The sequence below is a fragment of the Herpailurus yagouaroundi genome, unplaced genomic scaffold (assembly GCF_014898765.1).
Source record: "Herpailurus yagouaroundi ecotype Mexico unplaced genomic scaffold, PumYag 181, whole genome shotgun sequence".
Classification (NCBI taxonomy): domain Eukaryota; kingdom Metazoa; phylum Chordata; class Mammalia; order Carnivora; family Felidae; genus Herpailurus; species Herpailurus yagouaroundi.
This window is the reverse complement of record NW_024412412.1, coordinates 7,327,422-7,348,759: the sequence shown is the minus strand read 5'-3', so window position 1 is coordinate 7,348,759 and position 21,338 is coordinate 7,327,422. Positions and strand designations below refer to the sequence as shown.

Below are 21,338 nucleotides of genomic sequence, written 5' to 3'. Positions count from 1 at the left end.
GAGCCTGGAGCCTGTTTCCGATTCTGTGTCTCCCTCTCTCTCTGCCCCTCCCCCGTTCATACTCTGTCTCTCTCTGTCCCAAAAATAAATAAATGTTGAAAAAAAATTTAAAAAAAAAAATTAAAATCATTAGGTGAAGAGTTTTTCGTTGCATACTGTTGCACAACTGAGAAAACACTAATTTTTAATGATTCAAGATGTTATTATCCACTTTTCAAGAAACTGATATAAAACACATTCAGCATAACTTGAGAATAGGCAACATTTCAAATGTGAGTTTCTGAAAGGGTGGACTTCAGAGAGTAAAATCTTCCTTCACCTTCTTTGTGAAGCCTTCAGTAAAATGTACATTGATCATTTATGTGAATACATTATTTTTGAAACATTAAGAGGTGTGTAATCAAGAATACAATGAGCATGGAACAGGAAGAGAGACAATCTATGTGTATCCAATACTCTATCATCATTGAACAGGTAAGTCTTTGAGTGTTTTTCCAAGTCTCAAATTAGAGTAATTCATCTGCTCTTTCTAAGAAGTTTCAATGCTTATGTTTCCTGATACTGACATTTAATAGCAGTATTTGATAATATCCATGAGAATACAGAAATTACCATTTGTTTTTACAGTACATACACTAGATGTGTAAATTCTTTTTTTTTTTTTAACGTTTATTTATTTTTGAGACAGAGAGAGACAGAGCATGAACGGGGGAGGGTCAGAGAGAGGGAGACACAGAATCTGAAACAGGCTCCAGGCTCTGTTTCTCTGAGCTGTCAGCACAGAGCCTGACGCGGGGCTCGAACTCACGGACCGCGAGATCATGACCTGAGCCGAAGTCGGCCGCTTAACCGACTGAGCCACCCAGGCGCCCCTAGATGTGTAAATTCTATTCAAACTTCTATGAACTACAGACAAAAGTCTGACCTTCTTGCTGTAGAATTATATCCTGATACACTGAAGTTTGCAGCAATGCTAATTTTCTTCTCCTTTTAGTGTAACTTACATTTACTGAAACTTCCATTTACCAATTGGGGAAAATGTATATACATGTAACGATACAGACCTACTAAATAATCTAAACTCTCACATTTCATTGTCAGAACAAGCATTTTCACTTGTTTAGCTGACTTATTGACTACTATTTTGTATTGTAGAAAGTCACAATTCATTTATGACACAGATTTTAATATAAAACTGTGAGAGATTTTGTACCTACACTACAAGAAGTGTTGTCACTTTGTAGTTAGGTTTTATATGTTATAAATTCTATAAATGAATTGTTATTCTGCAAAACAATGAAGCAAGAACAGGTAATGATCATTTACTATAGAGTTAATATTCTAAAACTGAAATAAAATATGAATATTTTTATTAAATGTTCTTATAAAACTAGACAGTACCTGTATCCAACAGATGGAAAGCTAGAAAGAAAATTATTTTAAATATGAATACCATGTATATGCAGTGAGAACCAAGAAAAAGGAGACTTTTACCAGCAAATGTAAAACAGGGAAGGGCACCTGTCTTACAAAATTGTGAACATTCCTTCCAAATTATCAACTATGTTTTTATTTAAACTTTTGGAGGCTTATTCATAGGGCTTACGGATTTCCCCTGGAAATAAACCTGATGAGCATTACATATTTCAAAATTTGAACTTTATCCAAGTTTCTGGTGCATGTATCTATGGATATATAAAGGAAACTTCTTAGGGGCATTACGAGGAAATAGAAGTTTGTCTTATATTAAAAGCAACTGAGACATGTAGTCAGTTGAAAGATTTTTTAAACCTCACCTAAATTTAATTTCTATTTGTTTTACTACTTTTTACCTTTACCAAAAAAAACCCCAAAAAACAAAAAACAACTTAATCACATTTTATTTAGATTACACGATGACCTCTAGCAGGGAGTCCGTCACCTTTGTGAATAAATAATCTACGTTAAACTCATGCTTTGGGATAAGGTCTAAGGCAAGTCACAGTATGCAACTGACCGTTACTGTTCCTGACGGACATAGACCTGGCTACTAAGGATGGGGGGCATTACACACACATAAGTCATAAGTCTAAGGTCAATGGTGGGGTGCTGCCACATTTGGGTTGGGTGAAGGACCTCTGTGGCTGTAAGATACGGGAATAAATGACCAAAACTCTGAGATTCCCGATTCCCTAGGAAGCCCCCAGATCCAGAAAGAAAGGGAAAACGGGAAGTGTTGCTGTCTTTCTGAGCTAGCCACAGACGAAGGGGGCCACATGGCTTGATAGCTGAAAAGACCGGAGACCAGTGTTGCTCCCCACGTTCACATATTGAAACTTAATCCCCAGTGCAATGGTATTTGGAAGTGGGGCCGCTGGGAGGTGATTAGGCCCTGAAGGCTGAGCCCTGAACGGTATTGGCGCCTTGTAAAAGAGGCCACAGAGAGCTAGCTCGACCCTTCCGCACACGAACAAAGGGAGAGGATGGCTGATGAGGACCCAGGAAGCCGGCTCTCATCAGACACCAAATCTGCCAGCGCCTTGATCTTAGACTTCTCAGCCTCCAGAACTGTGAGAAATACATTTCTGTCATTTGTAAGCCACCCAGTCTGTGACACTTTGTCACAGCAGCCTGAACCGACAAAGACAGTAGCTAAGTATAAACTTCGGAGCCAGTTTATAGAATGTTGAATCTTGGCTCCACCACTTATTGAGGCCAGAGGCAAAGCAGTATCTATCGTGAGTGAATCATTACATGTAAAGTGCTTACCACAGAGCTTGGCACACAGTACAGAAGGGTTAGTTAGCTGTCATTATTCTTAATGTTATTACTGTCTGTGGAATTCGACAGTAGAGTCTGTACAGCTCCATTTTACGAGTGGTGTGTGTGTGTGTGTGTGTGTGTGTGTGCACGCACACACGTGAACTGGGCGTGCAGTGGGAAGAGGTGAAAGACCCGATTAACAAGTTTATTTAGAAACTCCTTAAGGTTTTAAGTGCTTTACGGAAGGAGAAGATGAATGTCTGAAATCATCTTTATTCAACAAACATCTCTTGAGTGTCAGCCTCGTATCTTTGCTAAAGATGCTCCGTAATGAAGGACTATCTGCCCGAAGATCAGGGCTCTGCAGACGGGGGTGAGAACTGCTTGGACCTGGACTTCCAGGTCACCCCAGGGACTTTCCAGGGTCTATTTCTTAGAGGACTGCCCACGTCTGGGGAAATGGCCTGTTCCAAGTCTCCAGCTAAACTATGTTATTATGCTCCATTAGAAAAGTGACCTTATTTTGCAAACCTTAAACTAAGACACAAGGTCTGACAAGAATCAGTGTAGATATGCAGAATCTGAAATGTGGAAATATGTGGTCCTGATTATCTTAAGCAGTGCACATTTATTCACGATGTTCTATGCACTCGAAATAATACCGAGTTACGAGGGGACTGCTTCAGAATGGGCCACGGTAGATTTCACTCCAAACCAGGGCAATTCCCATGATTACTTCATCATCATAGCCCTGTTTCCTCCCACAATCTTTCTCTTTCAATCAAAAAGGAGATGCTAGGCGCTTGGGTAGCTCAGTCAGTTGAGTCTGACTCTTGGTTTCGGCTCAGGTCATGATCTCATGGTTCATGAGTCTGAGCCCCACTTTGGGCTCTGTGTTGACAGCTTGTAACCTGCTTGGGATTCTCTCTCCTTCTCTCTCTCTCTGCCCTTCCCTGATCACATGCCCTCTCTCTCTCAAAAATAAATAAATATTAAGAAATTAAGTTAAAAAATTTGAAAAGGAGATGCTGTATTCTCTCAAAACACATGAAATGCAAGTTAAAATATTTTAAAAATGTATTCCATTCCTATAAAATTATTCTTCGAATTTAGAAATTCTTACCATGGTGGAATCATCATGCATTTTCTCGCCAGCAATTCCAGGGCATAGTGGGTTGTGGGTGCAGCAGGCTCTCCGAGCACTGTGCCCACACTGACGGCCAACTCCAGTTCATTTCCACGAATCAGGTATGCCATAGCAAGCTTACCCAATAAGAAAATAATTCCTTCAGTTTCATAGATGCTGGATTGGATCATCTTTCCCCGCCAAGCTCATAAAGTAGATAAAGCAGTATTAACCTATAATCAATTATTCTTAAAAATACTGAATGTAATATTCCTATAAAGTACTTATGTAAGTATAAATGCAATTTCCAGATGGAAAAGCTTATCTGATAAAGGGACACACAAGGAATTTTTATAAGGTCAGAATTTAAGTTTAGAACCCTTGATAATAGTTTTTTAATGAATTAATAACAGTTTGTCTGCTATATCCTCATGTCCTTCCATGTCTCTATCACAAAACAATGCCAATTCTTAGAAGATTCATCAACAGTGTGCAATGATTATCAACGATTCCGTAAATCTACTGTATCTAAGGATACATGCAAAACAGAATCCATCTTTACTATACATTTTTCTTACTAGATTAGAGGGTCAAATAGGAAATACCTTAAAAACATCACTTTTGAAGATTATACTAACGTATACTTAAAAATAAGCGCTTCCAGAAGTCAAGTATTCTGAATCCCTGAGATTTTTCCCTTCACCACACTATTTCTTCTCCTATCAGATGAAATACTTAAAGTCAGGTTGTTACAAATATGTACCTTGTGATAAAAATGAATTGGAAATAAGATTTCATAGTCTGTAGAGTTTATGTGTGCTTCTGAGACACGGTAGCTCAGGCTTGGTAAGCACGCAAAATCAGATCTTGCACAGGAGTTGCCATATTTTTTCCACTCAAACACCATGACGCACCTTAAGAGCTTTCCATTTACATAAACCAATGTGAAATGTACCTCAGTATTATCTACGGCTAGCTGGCAACATGCGGCTAACACTGCGCGACCATCCTGAAAATACCATTCCGCTAGTTCTTCACTGACTTTGTGCAGGAGTCTAGAAAAGAGAAAGAGTATGTAGTCTATATAAACAGAAGGATTCCGTCATAAAATGAACTAACGCCCTTTTAGAACAAGCTTATTAAGGGATCACATAGGATTTAATTTGGTATCTTTGATTCAGGTATAAAGTCTGATCTTTGGGAAAGAAAAATCAGGAAAGCTATTTTTCTTAGCAAACAAATTAGTATGGATGGCATGCCCCCACCCCAAATGTCAGAATAAAAGTCTCATTTTCAAAATTTGCCATCCTACATTGAATAATTCACAACCCAGCTACAGGGACAGTTAACTGCAGAAGAATTACAGGCTGAACTGAAACTTTTCAAAATTTAGATGGTGACCACAATATGGGTAGGGTATGTTAGATCTTTAAAATGTCGAGTTTAGATATGGCAGAGAATAGCAGCAAAGAATCAGGAAGGAGTACACTGGTCCTAACACCTTATTTGCTTAACATTTTATGACCTTTTTTTTACTTGAAAAGCATCATAAAAGTTTAGATATCCAATTTTTTAAAGCAATAATAGGAGCCAATAATGAGGCATGGGAAAGTAGATTATTAGATTTTAAAAAGGGCAAAAGGCTGAAGAATTCTAACTTCCATTTCTTCTAAAAAATGTGTATTTGGATTTCTTCTTTAAAAGGAGTCTAAATTTTATTCCCAACACTAATTCTGGTGTCTTGGGATGATGTCATCTATAATGACTTTACAGTGAAACATTAATAAACAGCCCTCCTTATTTTTACTGCCTCTCCTCCCTAAACAAGGTTGATGTTTTGAACTATTTCGGTGCTTTATCTGCAATCTCTCTACTGAAATACATGCTGCCTCTCTGAAAGCCACACAAAAGGCTTGCAGGCTGCACGTGCATGCCTGACACTATCCTGTTCACCCAGAGACCCTGGGATGGAGCAGGACTGAGGCGAGAATCAAAGTGAGACAGCCCAGCCCCTGTGCATGGAGAAGGGTGAAGCGCATGGGTCTTAAAACCCCCTAAGGGGAAGCCAACCCTGAAAATACTGATCCCACACAAAGGATAAAGCGCTCACTCATGACAGTCTTCCTTGTAGATATCATCAGGATATGAAGATCCTTTAGGTGTGGAAACATGTACGGTCTGCATGTTTCCCTCACAAGCAGCCTGGAATTTAATAAAATCTTTAATTATTTTTAGCTAATTGTTGACAGCTGCCCAATTTCTAAATATTATTTTGATCAAAGTGCAGTTGACCCTCTAACAATATGGGTTTGAACTGCACAGGTTCACTTATATGCAGATCTTTTCCAATAAATACAGGACTGTAAATGTATTTCCTCTTCCTCATGATTTCCTTAATAACACTTTCTTTTCGCTAGCTCACTTTAAGGTCAGAACACGATATATAACATATGGAACGTGCAAAATACGTGTTAATCGACTGGTCATGTTATTGGTAAAGTTTCTGGTCAACAGTAGACTATTAGTACTTAAGTTTTGGGGGAGTCAAAAGTTATAGGAGGATCTCTGGGTGGGGGTTCAGTGTCCCTAACCCTGTGCTGTTCAAGGATCAACTGCTTATTTAAATCATGTTTAAAATTTATACAATCTGGAGGTACCCTCAGAATTCGAAAAAGAATGTGGACTCCATTTGTATCAACACAAAGCTTCAAGTGAATGGTTACTAGAAATAGTTGTTCACCCACATATGACATTCAGCAGCATACAAAAGTCCAGGGATGCCTGAATGTCTAAAATATGTGCAGTGTGACCAGGGCATAGAAAGTGTGACCGTACTGCAGACAGAGAAGGTTGGGAGGTGGGCAGGAGCCAGGCCATCTGACTGTCGATCACGGGAAGGCAGGTGTGATCAGTCAGCACAGTCTTCCTTCCACAGGCCCTCCCACCAGGGTAGGTGGCCTGTGTGATCATGTACTGGTACCTGTGCAACAAGCAGAGCTTCTGTAAGCTGACCTCTTGACATAAAAAAATTCACTAATTTTTTCACATCTCCAATGGCGATGCAGTATGGAATGACATCATCCTTATCTTCCTGGATTAACTGATCAGCTCTCCTAATAAAACAAGAACAGCTTTCTTTATAATATACCAATTTCAAGGTTTTCAGTTGGACTCAGATTTTCTGAAATATCTAAAGCAGCCAAATATCCAAAATATGTGGTAGATTTCCTAAAACCCTTCTGCATATCACTTTTCTAAAAGCTTCAGATTTTATAATCAAATCAGATATGGAAGACAAAAGTTTTCTGCAATAAATAAAATAGATAACCTATTTTCTCTTAAAACACTACATATTTTCATATTTTAAAAGCACTGAACATATTAGGTCTTAAAAATGAATACAGCTTATCTATTAAAGTGAGCAATATATTTTCTGAAAATAAGTTGTAAACTAGATGTGTGATGGGATATCTACTTTCAATTGGATTAATAAATACGTGCGCGTCTACTGCATTAAAGACAGAATTTTAAACGTTTTAGGGAGCACAACAATGAATGCAAACCCTTTAAATGCAAGTAACTTAAAATCATTAAAAAAGAGAAGAGTATAAATACTGACAATAAAATATAGAATACTATGAGCACCCCAAGCAAGGCAGTTTAAAAAAACAAAAAGTTCCTGATATGTGAGGGGAAAACAGGATCCTGATCTTGGAGATTACCAAGAATCTACTTGCGTCTGCCTCTGTCTCTCTGTATCCTGTCTGTGTTTCTCTTCTCCTAAAGAAGTCCCAAGTAGTTTCCCAGTGACCAACCAAATTAATTTAACTCTTATTATTTAGCCTCAGGTTTGTTGAAAACTAATCTGTGGGCACCTGGATGGCACAGTTGGTTAAGCGTCTGACCTGATTTTGGCTCAGGTCATGATCTTACAGTTTCGTGAGTTCCAGCCCTGCATCGGGCGCTAGGCTGACAGTGCAGAGCCTGCCTGGGATTCTCTCTCTCTCTCTCTCTCTCTCTGCCTCTCCCTGACTCATGCTCTCTGTCTCAAAATAAATGAATTTAAAAAAAAAAAGAACACTAATCTGGCATATTTAATATATGCTGGCATTTGCATTAAACTACATTTCAATCGCCAATCTCTGGGTTGGTGCAGCACAGTTTTTGTTTGCCCAGCTCACTGTTAACAATCTCCAATCTACAGGGTCACTGGAATTCTCCCCAACACCTGTGTTTTCAACCATTGTGACACTGATTTCTTTGTTATAGGAGTAATAATATCCCCTTCTAAGGAACTAGGACCGAGAAATGGCCAATCTCTCTGAATGGCTGCATCTATACAACATAAATTTAGGAGCCGTGAGGAGACCATTTTCTGGCCACCATGTGAATTAAGGAGTAGAGAAAAGCAGGTGTTGGTTTCCAAAGATATCTGAAACAGTTTTTGCTGAGGTTGAAACACAATTGTTTTGTGAAAGAAACATTGTCTGCTAACACAGCTTTATTAAAGATTTCGGGGGTTGGGGGGGAAGATAACATTCACAAGTGTGCAGTGAGGGTACAGGAACTTGGAATTATTTGGGATTTTTAGAATTTAAGACAGGGAGCCCACAGCCAGCCCGCTGATGCACTTATTGCTGGGAAAACAGGTGCCAGGGAACGGTCTACTCTCCAACAGCAAATGTGTTCATTAGTCCTTCTGCATTTCATGCGTAGCCTCAGGCAGATTTTTATTTATACATGTGAGTTGCAGTTGAATTTGCTTCTAAATTATGTCTCGTGGAAGAAAAATCAAACTTTTTCATTTTTAAGGCCAGAATCAAGGGAATTAGTCATGAAATAGTAGTCTACAGGCCTAGCACAGTGCTAGACACATAGCGAGCACTAAAAAAATAAATATTCCCTGAATGACTAGAATAGAGAACAGTCTCATGCTGTGAGTTGAAATGTGTCTGCCCAAAACACGTTTACTGAAGGACCAACCACGGTCTCTACAAATGTAACCTTATTTGGAAAGAGGGTCTTTGCTAATGTAATCAGTAAAGAGGGAGTTAAACTGGTTGAGGGTAGACCTTCAATCTGCTATGACTGGTGTCCTCCAAGAAAGAAGGGAATGTGCACACAGACACACAGGGAGTAAGGCACCGTGAGAAGAAAGCAGGGGTTTGAGTGGTGCACCCAAGACTCAGTGAAGGCTGACGACTGCCAGTAACCACCAGAAGCTGGAGAAAACACGTGGAACAGATTCTTTCTCAAAGACCTCAGTAGGAACCAGTCCTCCCGACAAGTGGATATTGGCCTTCTAGCCTCCGGGCTGTGAGAATAAATTTCTGTGGGTCTAAAGCCAACCAGTTTATAACACTTTGTTACACTTTGTTACAGGGGCCATAGGAAACCAACACATCTCAGAAAGAGGCTTCACCAGTGCCTCCCTCGTATTCACGGATGGGAGACGGCAGGGATTGGTGGCCAAAGAGAACTGAGATTATTTACAGAAGAAGTACTCGGTGAACTTTAGGAAACCTTCAGAAAATCTTACCACCTATATTTCAGTAGCAATATATTATCCAATAAGTATGTTTACTCATCTGTCAACCCCTCCATTGACATGGAGAATCTCCCTTCCACTGTCTTTCTCAGATGCTAGGTCAAACAGAAGAACACCAAGTGACTTGTAACCAATTCATTTAATTTACGGCATCAGCAGACATAAAACTCAGCTGTTTTTAAAGACAACCTAAGACTAGAAAATTTCAAAAGCTACTATTTATAGATTGCTTCCATTTTAACATATTTTAAAACATCTATTTGGACACAGACTCTGTGCTTACCTCTGCATTAACTTCTTCCAGTATTTCACAGACACCCCCGGTGCGACTGACAAGGCCTTGTCCCACTAGAACAGAAAACAAGAAAGGCAAAGTGTATTTTGACTGTACTAACTCTTAACTTTTTTTTTTTTTTTTTTAACGAACTCACATTTTTAATAGGAGTTTTTCGTGTGTTTTTAGGGTGTTTAGATTTCCAGGAATATTTCTGAATTCTATCCCATTCCACAGAGTATAAATATTACATTTTAAAATAAAGTAAAATACGTAAATTGTATTATTCAGCAACGAAAATCCCAAGCCTAGACAGGGGGCAGTGGGAGGGGAGAGGAATAGTACTACCTAAGTGTGTAGTTTAAAAAACATAGTACCTCCCCTTCTGACACAACACCAGAGTAATCTGTTCTACGGTAATCTATGTCCTATGTTCAAAATAATACACACTGAAATTCTTCTGTTTAAAAATATGATATTTATTTCTGTTTTTATTCTTTGTTTTTTTATAAATTTTATTTATTGTCATATCTTTCTTTATAGTTGATAAACTGATCTTCGTATTTTATTTTAATTTTTTTTAACGTTTATTCATTTTTGAGAGACGGAGACAGAGCACGAGTGGGTAAGAGGCAGAGAGAGAGGGAGACACAGACTCTGAAGCAGGCTCCAGGCTCTGAGCTGGCAGCACAGAGCCCTTCACGGGGCTCTAGGTCACGAAGCTTGAGATTGTGACCTGAGCTGAAGTTGGACACTTAACCAACTGAGCCACCCAGGCATCCCTGATCTTCATATTTTAAAAATTAGACTGTTATTAAAGATCATAGTTCAATCAAGGCAAGTGAGACAATTATATGGAAAACATAGACTTCACTGAACTCATGTCTAGAAGGGAAGTGAGGGTGAAGAATTCTGAATATCACAACATGGATCTAAACTTCATTTTAATTAAGGCTCTCCCAAACAGTAGAATTCTACTACAATTATGGCTAGAAGATTGGTAATTAGCCTGAAAATAATAGGTTAAATTTTAAATAGGTAAATGTTTTTTGTTTTTATTTAAATTCCAGTTAGTTAACATAGAGTATAAAATTAGTTTTGGGTGTACAAAATAGCAACTTTTTAATACTACATTATTTGTAGTCATGTTTCCTTTTTATTTAAGTTTATTTTTATTTGAGAGAGAGAGAGAGAGAGCAAGCGGGGATGGACAGAGAGAGGAAGAGAGAGACAAAATACCAACCAGGCTCCACACTATCAGTGCAGAGCCAGAATGGGGGCTCAAAACTCATGAACCATGAGATCACGACCTGAGCTAAGTCAAGAGTCAGACGCTTAACTGACTGAGTCACCCAGGAACCCCTGTCGTCATGTTACCTTTTTAGAAAAATGTAACCTAAATTATGCTTTTAGGGAAAATTTGTCTTTATTATAGTAGAGGCAAATGCAAGAAACAAGTTAAAATGTAGATTAAATGAACTTTGAAATCATCAAGCCTTTTCTATAAAAACATGTCCTGTAAGTGGAGAGATTAACTGTTTTCCTAATCTCACAGAATTAATCTCAAAGAATCAGAAACTACAGAGGGAGGATATCGTGAAGTGCTCCAAAGACGTCTGTATTTCTTAAGCATTGGAAGGACAGTGTTTTGGATCGTTAAGAACCCTGATGACCTTACACAACAAAATTCTCAAGCTCCACAAGTGGACACTGTGACAGTATCTTTAAATGTGAATTAAATATAGCTATAAAAAATATATACCCAAATATAAAACTCAGGAAGATGAAGAATTTGTATTCTACCAAAATTTATTTATTCTTTTTCTTCTTGAATTTGATCAACACTCTAACAGTGTCTTGCTAGAAAGGTAACCTTTAAGCCAAACCTCTATTTCTTTAGAAGTAAAATTTTTATACTGCTCCCGAACACTTTATAGTTTGCAATGTGTTTTCAGTAACATTTTAAAATGACATTTTGTTTTAGGTCAAGCAGTAATTCATTATTTGTTTCTAGTGTATAGGGGAATAAAAAGGCGAGTTAAATTTAATTTTGATATATTTTAATGTAACTTTATTGTTCAGTTTTACTTTATATTATTTAATAGTACACTTAATAGTATTTTGTAGTTATAAAATAACTAACTTAGAGCTTTTCATCAACTATGAAATGAATCCCTGCCGTTTTTTTGGGGGGAGGGGAGGGTTGGGAGAATTTTTGTTGAACAATGTAGACATTCAGAAAAACAAAAAGCTCCATAAATTTTCACAAACTGAAAACAATCAAGTAACCACATCCAGATCAAGAAACAGAAACCCCTTCTCCTTCTTGTCTTAGTTTGTTTGCCACCCACTTTCCAAAAATAACCACTACCCTAACTTTAATAGGATAGATTTACCTTAACCTTTTTCTTGAAAACTCTGTTTTGCTGAATCAGTCCTCTAACTCAGGATGTGCCCTAGGACCATAATTCACCAGAAAATCCTCAGTGACAACCCTTCTTGTGGCCAGTGTGGGGTTTAGTCACAACAAACCGTATTAGTGAGGGGAGCCCAATGTGAGCAAATCAGCCAACATGGGTATTTTTTTAGATATCAAAGGGAATCAAAGATCCTACCCCAGGGCAGTGGTTCTCAGGCTTCAGGCATGTGAAGAACCTGAAGGGCTTATAAAAGCACAGGTCGTGGGGCTACATCCCTGGAGTTTCTGATTCTGTAGGTGTGGGCTGGGAAATACACGTCTAACCCGTTCCCGAGGAATGCTGATGCTGCTGGCCTGGGAAATCTCACTCTGGTAAGTACTGTTCTCAGGCACACTACCTGAGATAAGCTTAATATTTAGTCTTCCACCAATACTTAGAATACTTTGTTAAACTCATTGATTTTAGCACATTACCTCTCCAAGTTCAACCATAAGTTCACAGTATCTCTGAATTTGTCCTAATCTCAAATGTATCTCTGCAGCCTCCTTCAGTCTTTCCTCTTTAGTAGGAACACCAATACCACCACCAAATTTAGACATCTTGACTGTTGTTAATTCTTGGGCTTCAGACTGGTTAAAAAGAGAACAAAAGGTTCTAAATTTTGTTACACAAGAGCTGGTGATAAAAGATGATTATAATAGCATTACATGGGCACATATTTTAAAAGCAGATAGCAATGGAAATTAGGTATTTTTAAAAATCAATACTTTTCCTCTATAAAACATGATACCTCTTTCACCTTAATATTTTGATGTGTGTGGGGAGTAAAGAGTAGATGTGTCTGGTATGGGGTAGAGAAAGGCTAAATCCCACTGTCCTTAAAACTTAGCAGCTGTTATGGTTAGATACAAGTCCAGGGGCCAAAAAGTAGTGAATGATAGAGTGATATGTAACTGGTGAAAACATATATGAAAAATCTCAAAAATTAAAAGTGACAGGCTCACTCTCTAGGCTCTCCTACTGTCAGGTGGTAAGAGTTGTAGTGGGTAGGTGTCGTTTGTGATCAAGGCGCTCCTTTATGAAAATAACTGTTCCGTATGACCTTTCCATCCACATCTCTGGAATGGTTCTCCTCACCGACAGTTGAGTTAACCGCGGATGTTTCATTGCAAATATAAAAGCTATTTCCTCTTTCAGGTCCCAGGAGTGGTCTGTTTGTATGGTATATCACTCCAGGGATAAGGTCACTGATAATTTCGAAATGAAATTCATTAAGAGCTATAATATGGCCAGTTTTGATAAAACGTATCCGAGAATACAGCGTATTCAGCCTCTGAGACTAAAATCAGAGGGGTCCACACATCATGGTCACCTGGTAATAGGGTAAGGGTAACACCACTTCAGGTGGTGCCAAGTGACTTTGAAGAATTACACGAGATTCAACCTATAGAGACCGTGGCTGCCTTAATCTGGTCTCAAATAATTCATAGTCTCATGATCGGTTTTTACTATTTATGTTCTCAGTGGTTACTCATTTTACTTTACTAACTCTATGTAAATTTTGAAAAATAATGTTTATATTTCAACAGTGAAAAGGCAAAAATAATTTGGGCTTGAGTACAGGATCCTGACATACATACTTACCGTTCTAAATTTAACCAGATGTTTCACATGCATTATTCCTTTACGGTAGTTCTGAGGGAGCAAGCTGTCGTCCTGTCCTTTTACCACAGCAACTAAGTTCCATAAGTTGTCACTGCCACCTGGAGGCTAAAAGGTTGATACAGAAAAACCAAAGATACAAGGATGAATTAAAAACCACACGGAACTCTACATCTTCACAAACACAACGAAGGCATATTTAAATTGAAAGATTAACAAAATTATAACTATGCTTTATCTCATTTATTGTTCCTGGTTTCCATTTGTTTTCTTATTCCGTACGAGGTATGTTCAGGGGGACCCACTGAGTTGGGATGATATGAGCAAATACGTGATAACTTGAGGACAATAGTTGTCATGACTCGTTTAGACTACAGGGAAAATGTTCACCTAATTCCTATAATACTCACTGATAAACACTCTGAAAACCATCTTAGCTTCTTTGCTCGAGGATTACCAGTTAGCTTCTCTATTTCGTGTTTAATATCTCTTGATACTTTACCACACAATAGAGGGGGAGTGCCTTGTTCCACAGCATGATCTAAAGAACAGACATAATTCAGTGAGAAAGGGCTGCTTAGGAGATAGTATTGAAAAATAAAATCTAATGCATGCATATTGGCAATACCAATGTTCCCGATAATTTCTTCCCAAGATCTGTCTGCCAGAATATTTATTGGTAAAGGAGCGATTAAAGGTGTTAATGACCAGAGTCTCACTGTAGAGTCACGGGAACAAGATGCCATGGTGAAGGGGCGGCTGGGATGGCATGTTAACCCTGATGGAAAAGAAAAGAAACCTACTTTAACTAAAGTAAACATTGAAAAATACTTTTCACCTGTATGTATCTCATAAAACTTCTACAGAATTGAAGTTATAAAGGAGCGTTTTAAGACAGCATTTCTATTTTGGCTGAAAATGATACAAGAATATAAGAAATTATTTAGCATAGTCTATTAATATGGATACAAAATTGAATAATGACTAGCAAACGGTCCTGGATGAAAATGTTGAAATTACATTTCAGGTGGTTCAGCAGCAAGCATACTATCACGCCAATGGAATACATGGTAATGGTAATGGTAATGGTAATGGCAATGGCAATGGTAATGGTAATGGTAATGGTAATGGTAATGGTAATGGTAATGGTAGATGGACGGAAGTTCCAAGTGCAAGAAGGAACAGTTGGGACCTTCCAGTTAATAACATCCAGAAACAGTATCTCTCCCACACTCAGCCCCACTGCTTCAACTAAAAGTCCACTGATATGACATATATGGACACAAGTGGCTAGAATTCGGTACCTTTCTCTAAGGAACCATTTTCTCATCAAAGTTTGGGTTTACAAATGAAAGTGACATGCAAAAGACAAGAAATCTGGTTTCCATACCCAGCTCAATTATATTTATTGACTTAGTATCACATTAAAAAAATAAAATATTGTCCTAAATATCCAAGAGTAAAGGCAGAAGAATGGTTTGGTAAGTTCTATCTACTTTATCAATGATTCCCTGTTTCACAACTTCTTTATGAAGAGACAGTAAAGGAAGGGAGAAAAATCCAAGCCATATGTGTGTGCGTGTTTCTGTGTGCACAGAAACACAAATAATTTCTCATAATGTTTTGGATTATCTTGTGTATTCTGACATTTCAATAACAAGTACAATTTCTAATAAGAAAAACGTTCTTTTAAAATGAAGCACTGTAAGCCTTATTCAAAAAATATTGCTTTTCTCAGAAATTATAACCATCAGTAATACAACAAAATTTGAAAGTACATGAAAAACACATTACCATATACATCTGCACCGTGATCATAAACAGTATCCAAACAAGTTCCTTCTCGAGTGTCCCATACTTTTATAGTGTAGTCCCAGCTGCCAGACAGGAGAAGGTAAGGGATTTCAGTATTCCACATTAATCCCCTCACAGGTGCAGTGTGGCCACTAAGAATGTTTATGCAAGCATCCTGAGTATAATCCCAGATTCGAACAGAACTGAAAACAGAATATTACATATATGATACCATTCAAGTTCTAACTTATCTAAAGTACTGACATATTCTTAGTGGAGTACAATTATTTCTCCGTAAACTGGAAAAGCTTTTTAGTTTCAAGTTCTACTACAATTCTTTTCATCATGGAAATGTACAAATAATTAGGCTAGAGCTAGCCTACTTCCACATATTTTGCCTTACTTTAACTGTTCCTTTACTGCTGATACTAAATATACTACTCCAGTTTATAAACTTAAAACACTTCTTTCTTCAAGAGAAATATCCAGAACAGATAGAGCCAAAAGAAAAATATGACTAATAATACATATAAAATAATCTAACAACCCTCACAGTATTTGTACATCATGAAAATATAGCATGTTTGATGATGGGTATTATTTGAACAATCAATTCATCTTTATGCTCTTATCAAAGAGTAAACCATTCCTTCATGTTTTGGTCAATAAAATAAGTGGCTTAGTCAGTATGCAATCAGTCTAAAATCAAGTACAAAATTCAAATATAACTGAATTCATGACATTACTTGAATCTACCCATTGTACAAAGTAAAGAAGACACATTATATAATTTTATTTAAGGCTTATTTATTTCTGCTTTCTATAAAGACTTCCTTTTTCTTCCCCTTACCCTAGTACAGGACAATGTGTCCAGGCATATCATAACCTAACTTTGTGCTAATCTCTTATGCTACCATTTAAGTTATTTTTGGTTGATATCACTCCTTCATAAATAAGATTATGCTAAAGTGAGTTGTATCAAAATAATTTATTCTAAGAGGCATTCCCTAGAACAGGTATTGCTTTATGACATAATTTAGATTAGGCAAACATTAGGCTAACATAATTACATAACACAAAAAGAGTTTGATATACTGCACATAAGCATTATTTACAGGTGCCAACACCATGCTATCACCTATACGACTACTAACGAGATCAATAACCTGAATTTACAAGACTTTCGAGTTTCATTGTCATAAATAAGCAAAATGCTTACTACTACCTTTCTGACAAATATTTCTTAGACAGTGGTTGAAGATTATACTTTTTTCCATGTACCCACAGAATTCAGACACTGAAGTCTATGTTAACAGACTTACCATAAAGTCAACTCCTTCACTTTGACATTATAACCTTACTTTAAGTAACATTTCCAGTGAAAACCCACAGAAACTTCACATTGTTTTTCTTATAAAATTTGGATGGATGCCAAAATTTCAAGATGAAAATAGCTAATTATTCAATATTAAACTTGTGGTGACTGTATACAGATTTCTATCTGCCTAAAGTAAGATTTTTTTTTTTTTACCCTAATTTATCTCGTATTAAAATAGGGACCAAGCTGTACTATGCAAATCTATCCCGTTTGAATATAAAACACAGAAAAGATTTCAGGAACTTTTTCACAAACCCCCCCAAAAAAATGTTAAATCACTCTCATTTCTAAACACATTCTGTTCACGCTAAAATACAAGATCATCTTTTTTTTTTCTTTTCCTAATGAAAACAGAGTACAGCTGTTTTCCATATTAAATATTGGGTCATTATTTTAAAAAATTCTTGTGTTTTACAGAGATTTATTTGTTTTGGATCTTTTTTCTCTTTCCGAACTGATCCTTTGAAAATTTTGTTGCTGTTAACTTTGTCTCTAGTAAGATAGAAATAAGCATCTGTAGTAAACAAAACAAGTTAAAGAAATAGAAATCATGAATATGATGACAACTTAAGTGTGGCAAAATTTAATTTACTTTTGGCTAAATGCAATTAGGTAAGTGTTAACTGCCTGTGTGTACTTGTTACATATTTTCACCCAAAAGTTGGATCACATGAATGTGTACATTTCTAGAAAATTATAAGCTTATGATTTTAAGGACTAAAAAATTAAAATCCAAAACTACATACCCGTCATCAGAGCCACTGCAAAGAATTCCCTCCCGCAGAGGAGACCATCTAACATGGAACACTTTGGCAGTGTGCCCACTGAAGACTTTCAGCGGTTGATCAGAGCTGGTGGCTACGTAATAGACACGAACATTTTTATCTTCACAGCCAGTGGCTATCATGTCTCTGGAATATCATCAGTGGCACATTAAAATATGAAAAAAGTTGATACTATTTGTTACTGATAATTTTAAAATGTATTACAGTTCTAATTTCTGAAACTAGAATTTTTTGCTTCCTTAACATAGTTAGAAAACTCACAGAAGTAAAACCATGATTTCCAGAAACTGCCAGAGTGTGAAGGGTTTCCTTATATTCCCTTTTAATTGGTTGAATTGCTATTTTTAATCTTAGATCAGAGATCATGGAATCTGTATTTCTATAAGGTCTTTTTTTAAATGTCCAGGTTCATAACTTGGTGAATATTTCTCATACCTTTATATTTCATAGCTATTGGGTCTTAACGAGGGTCCACAATGGTGAGTAACTGAGATTTGCCTCCTTGCTGGTAAGCAAATTATTAATCATAGAAATTTTTCTGTGGCATGAGTACAAATAGCAATGCTTCCCCTGAAGGATGCTGGGAAAGCTCCCTGCAGACAAGGCTGTCCCAGCCGACGGAAGTTACAGTCCTGGGTTCCCAATTCTCTTTGGTGGCTACTCCAGTAGGAGATGCTTTAACTGTTCCCACTAAGGATCCTCTGGAAACATAATATGTGGGTCTGATCTTTTCATGATATTCGTTTGTTATTCTCAAGAGACTGAGAGTAAACTAAGAAACCATTTATACCCTTGTGTCATACCTGGAATACTGTTCCAAATGGAGTTAGGGCACTAACTCCAGCACTAACAGGGTGGAACTGTGGAAATCACTAATGATCATTAATGATCATACAAACAGCCCCCACACTCTAAACGTAAAGAGAGGAAGTTACACATTTGGACCCAACTGTCATCACAACCTTCCTTCAAATTGTTGATTTTTGTCATACGGGTCATAATACTTATATTTACTTAAGCCCACATGCAGAAATACACCAGTTTGCAACTGGCATGCCCATCTCTAAATGTGCATTATCACATCTGCCTACGGCCCAGGTTCTACACATGGGGAAATACACTTAGTGTAATACAAATATTTACATGCATACGTGAGTACGTCTTCGTGGCTATATGTATGTGGATACATAAATATAAAATCTTAAAAATTAAATAATAAACATTCAAGGAATGTACAGACATCCAAATTGTAAATTCAGAGATATCTTATGAATAAACTTTGTAAGTTCAAGGTATTTTTCACTTATCTCCTAAGGTGCTACCTAAAATATGGATACTCTATTAGAACATTTTTTAAAAAGTTTTTAAAAATAAAAATGAAATTTATTAGGTACACTTGGTAGTAAGCATGCAAGTTAAGTATAAAGGACTTTTTTTTTAACCAAGAAAACATATTGCGTTAATATCTAATTTTTATTTCAACTAGTCAAACGCTTACCAACCATATAAAGCAGAGAAATACGAATGTAGAACTAGTCTATCGGTCGGATACAAGGTAATCCTATCCATTTGTATACTGAAGAAATACTTTTTAAATAGTCACTTTGTTCAAGGCACAGTGAGGGTCAGCAGCACAGTGTTTTGCTGAGAATACGCTCCTAAAAATAGAGAACAGTTGCTGATCTCATGGAGCTTACATTTTAGAGGGTGAGACAGCCAATTTCCAACTAAAATTTAATTTTATTGTTTTTTAAAAATTATATATGTATATATTTATTACTCACATGGCTAATATTTGCGTGTCAAGTAGTTCCTGGTTGATTTTTTTTCATCATGAGTGTACTCTTTAACCTCCATCTCCTATTTCCCCCATCCCTTCATCCACCTTCCCTCTGATAACCATCAGTTTGTTTTCCATAGTTAAGAGTCTGTTTCTCGGTTTGCCTCTTTTCTTTCCCTTTGCTCATTTGTTTTCTTAGATACCATATGAGTGAGATCCTATGGTATTTGTCTTTCCCTGACTTCACTTAGCATAATACCCTGTAGATCCATCCGTGTCATTGCAAATGGCAAGATTTAATTCTTTTTTATGGCTGAACAATATTCCATTGTGTACATGCCACATCTTCTTTATGGTTCATTTTAACAGGACTTGTTCTTACAACCCATGAGCACAGAATGTCCTTCCATTTCTCTGTGTCATCTTCAATTGCTGTTAAAGTGTTTTACAGTTTTCAGAGTAGAGGTCTTTCCCCTTTGGTTAAATTTATTCCTAGAAATTTTTTTGGTTTTGGTGCAATTCTAAGTTGGATTGTTTTCTTATTGTCACTTTTTTTTTCATTAGAGAGAGAGAGAGAGAGAGAGAGAATGAGCACGGGAGAGTGGCAGAGGGAGAGAATCCCAAGCAGGTTCCACACTAAGCATGGAGCCCAACATGGGGCTCAATCCCATGAACTGTGAGATCATGACCTGAGCCAAAATCAAGAGTCGGATGCTCAACTGACTGAGCCACCCAGGCGGCCCCTTAAGTTCACTTTCTGCTGCTTCATTATTAGTGTATAGGAATGCAACAGATTTCGGTATATTGATTTTTGTACCCTGCAATTTTACTGAATTCTTTTTTCAGTTCTAATAGTTTTTTGGTGGAGCCTTAAGTGTTTTCTTTATACAGTATCATGTCATCTGGAACTAGAGTTTTACTTCTTCCTTACCAATTAGGATGCCTTTTATTTCTTCATGTTGTCTAACTGCTGTGGCTAGGACTTCCAGTACTACGTTGAATGACAGTTGTGAGAGTGGACATTCCTGTCTTCTTCCTGACCTTAGGGGAGAAGCTCTCAGTTTTGACCACTGAGTATGATGTTAGCTGAGGGTTTTTCATATATGGCCTTTATTATGTGGAGATATGTTCCCTCTAGGCCTACTTTGCACAGGGTTATCACGAATGGATGCTGTACTTTGTCAAATGGTTTTTCTGCATCTATTGAAATGATCATATGGTTTTTATCCTTTCTCTTATTGATATAACATATCGATAAATTTGCAAACACTGAACCACCCTTGCATTCCAGGAATAAATCCCACTTGATCGTGGTGTATGATTTTTCTTTTTTCTTTTTTTAGAGAGAGTGAGTACATAAGTGGGGGTGAGGGGTAGGGAAAGAGAGAGAGAAACTTAAGCAGGCTCCATGCCTAGCACAGAGCCTGACACAGGGCTCGATCATGCAACCCTGAGATCATGACCTAAGCCAAAATCAAGAGTTGCATGCTTAACAGACTGAGTCAGCCAGTTTCCCCTGATTTTCAAAAAATTTTTGGAAGTTTATTTATTCGGAGGGGGAAAGAAAGAAAGAGAGAGAGAGAGAGAGAGCAAGCAGGGGATGGACAGAGAGAGAGGGAGAATCCCAAGCAGGCTCTGCACTGACAGCATGTAGCCCGATGCAGCATTTGAACTCACGAACCGTGAGATCGTGACCCGAGCTGAGATTGAGTCGGATGCTTAACCAACTGAACCACCCAGGTGCCCCTGAATTTTTTTTAATGTTTATTTTTGAGAGATAGAGAGAGACAATATGTGAGTAGGGGAGGGGCAGAGAGGGGTGGGGGAGG

At 37.5% G+C, this 21,338-nt stretch overlaps 1 protein-coding gene across 11 annotated transcripts in view; it reads right to left on the bottom strand.

The window, feature by feature from the left end:
- Positions 1–21,338, bottom strand: part of WDR17 (WD repeat domain 17) — a 113,526-nt gene that overhangs the window by 13,813 nt on the left and 78,375 nt on the right. For 9 of the 11 annotated variants that reach the window (XM_040489850.1, XM_040489852.1, XM_040489855.1 and 6 more), the window contains 12 exons: positions 17,691–17,855; positions 15,567–15,769; positions 14,401–14,550; positions 14,183–14,313; positions 13,755–13,880; positions 12,584–12,739; positions 9,700–9,764; positions 6,849–6,981; positions 5,979–6,070; positions 4,824–4,923; positions 3,866–4,005; positions 1,402–1,422 (listed from right to left, as the gene is read on the bottom strand). In XM_040489850.1, coding sequence (XP_040345784.1) covers positions 1,402–1,422; positions 3,866–4,005; positions 4,824–4,923; positions 5,979–6,070; positions 6,849–6,981; positions 9,700–9,764; positions 12,584–12,739; positions 13,755–13,880; positions 14,183–14,313; positions 14,401–14,550; positions 15,567–15,769; positions 17,691–17,855 — 1,482 coding nt within the window. The remainder of the gene's footprint in view (positions 1–1,401; positions 1,423–3,865; positions 4,006–4,823; positions 4,924–5,978; positions 6,071–6,848; positions 6,982–9,699; positions 9,765–12,583; positions 12,740–13,754; positions 13,881–14,182; positions 14,314–14,400; positions 14,551–15,566; positions 15,770–17,690; positions 17,856–21,338) is intronic. The other 2 variants (XM_040489853.1, XM_040489854.1) reach the window with 1 other exon arrangement.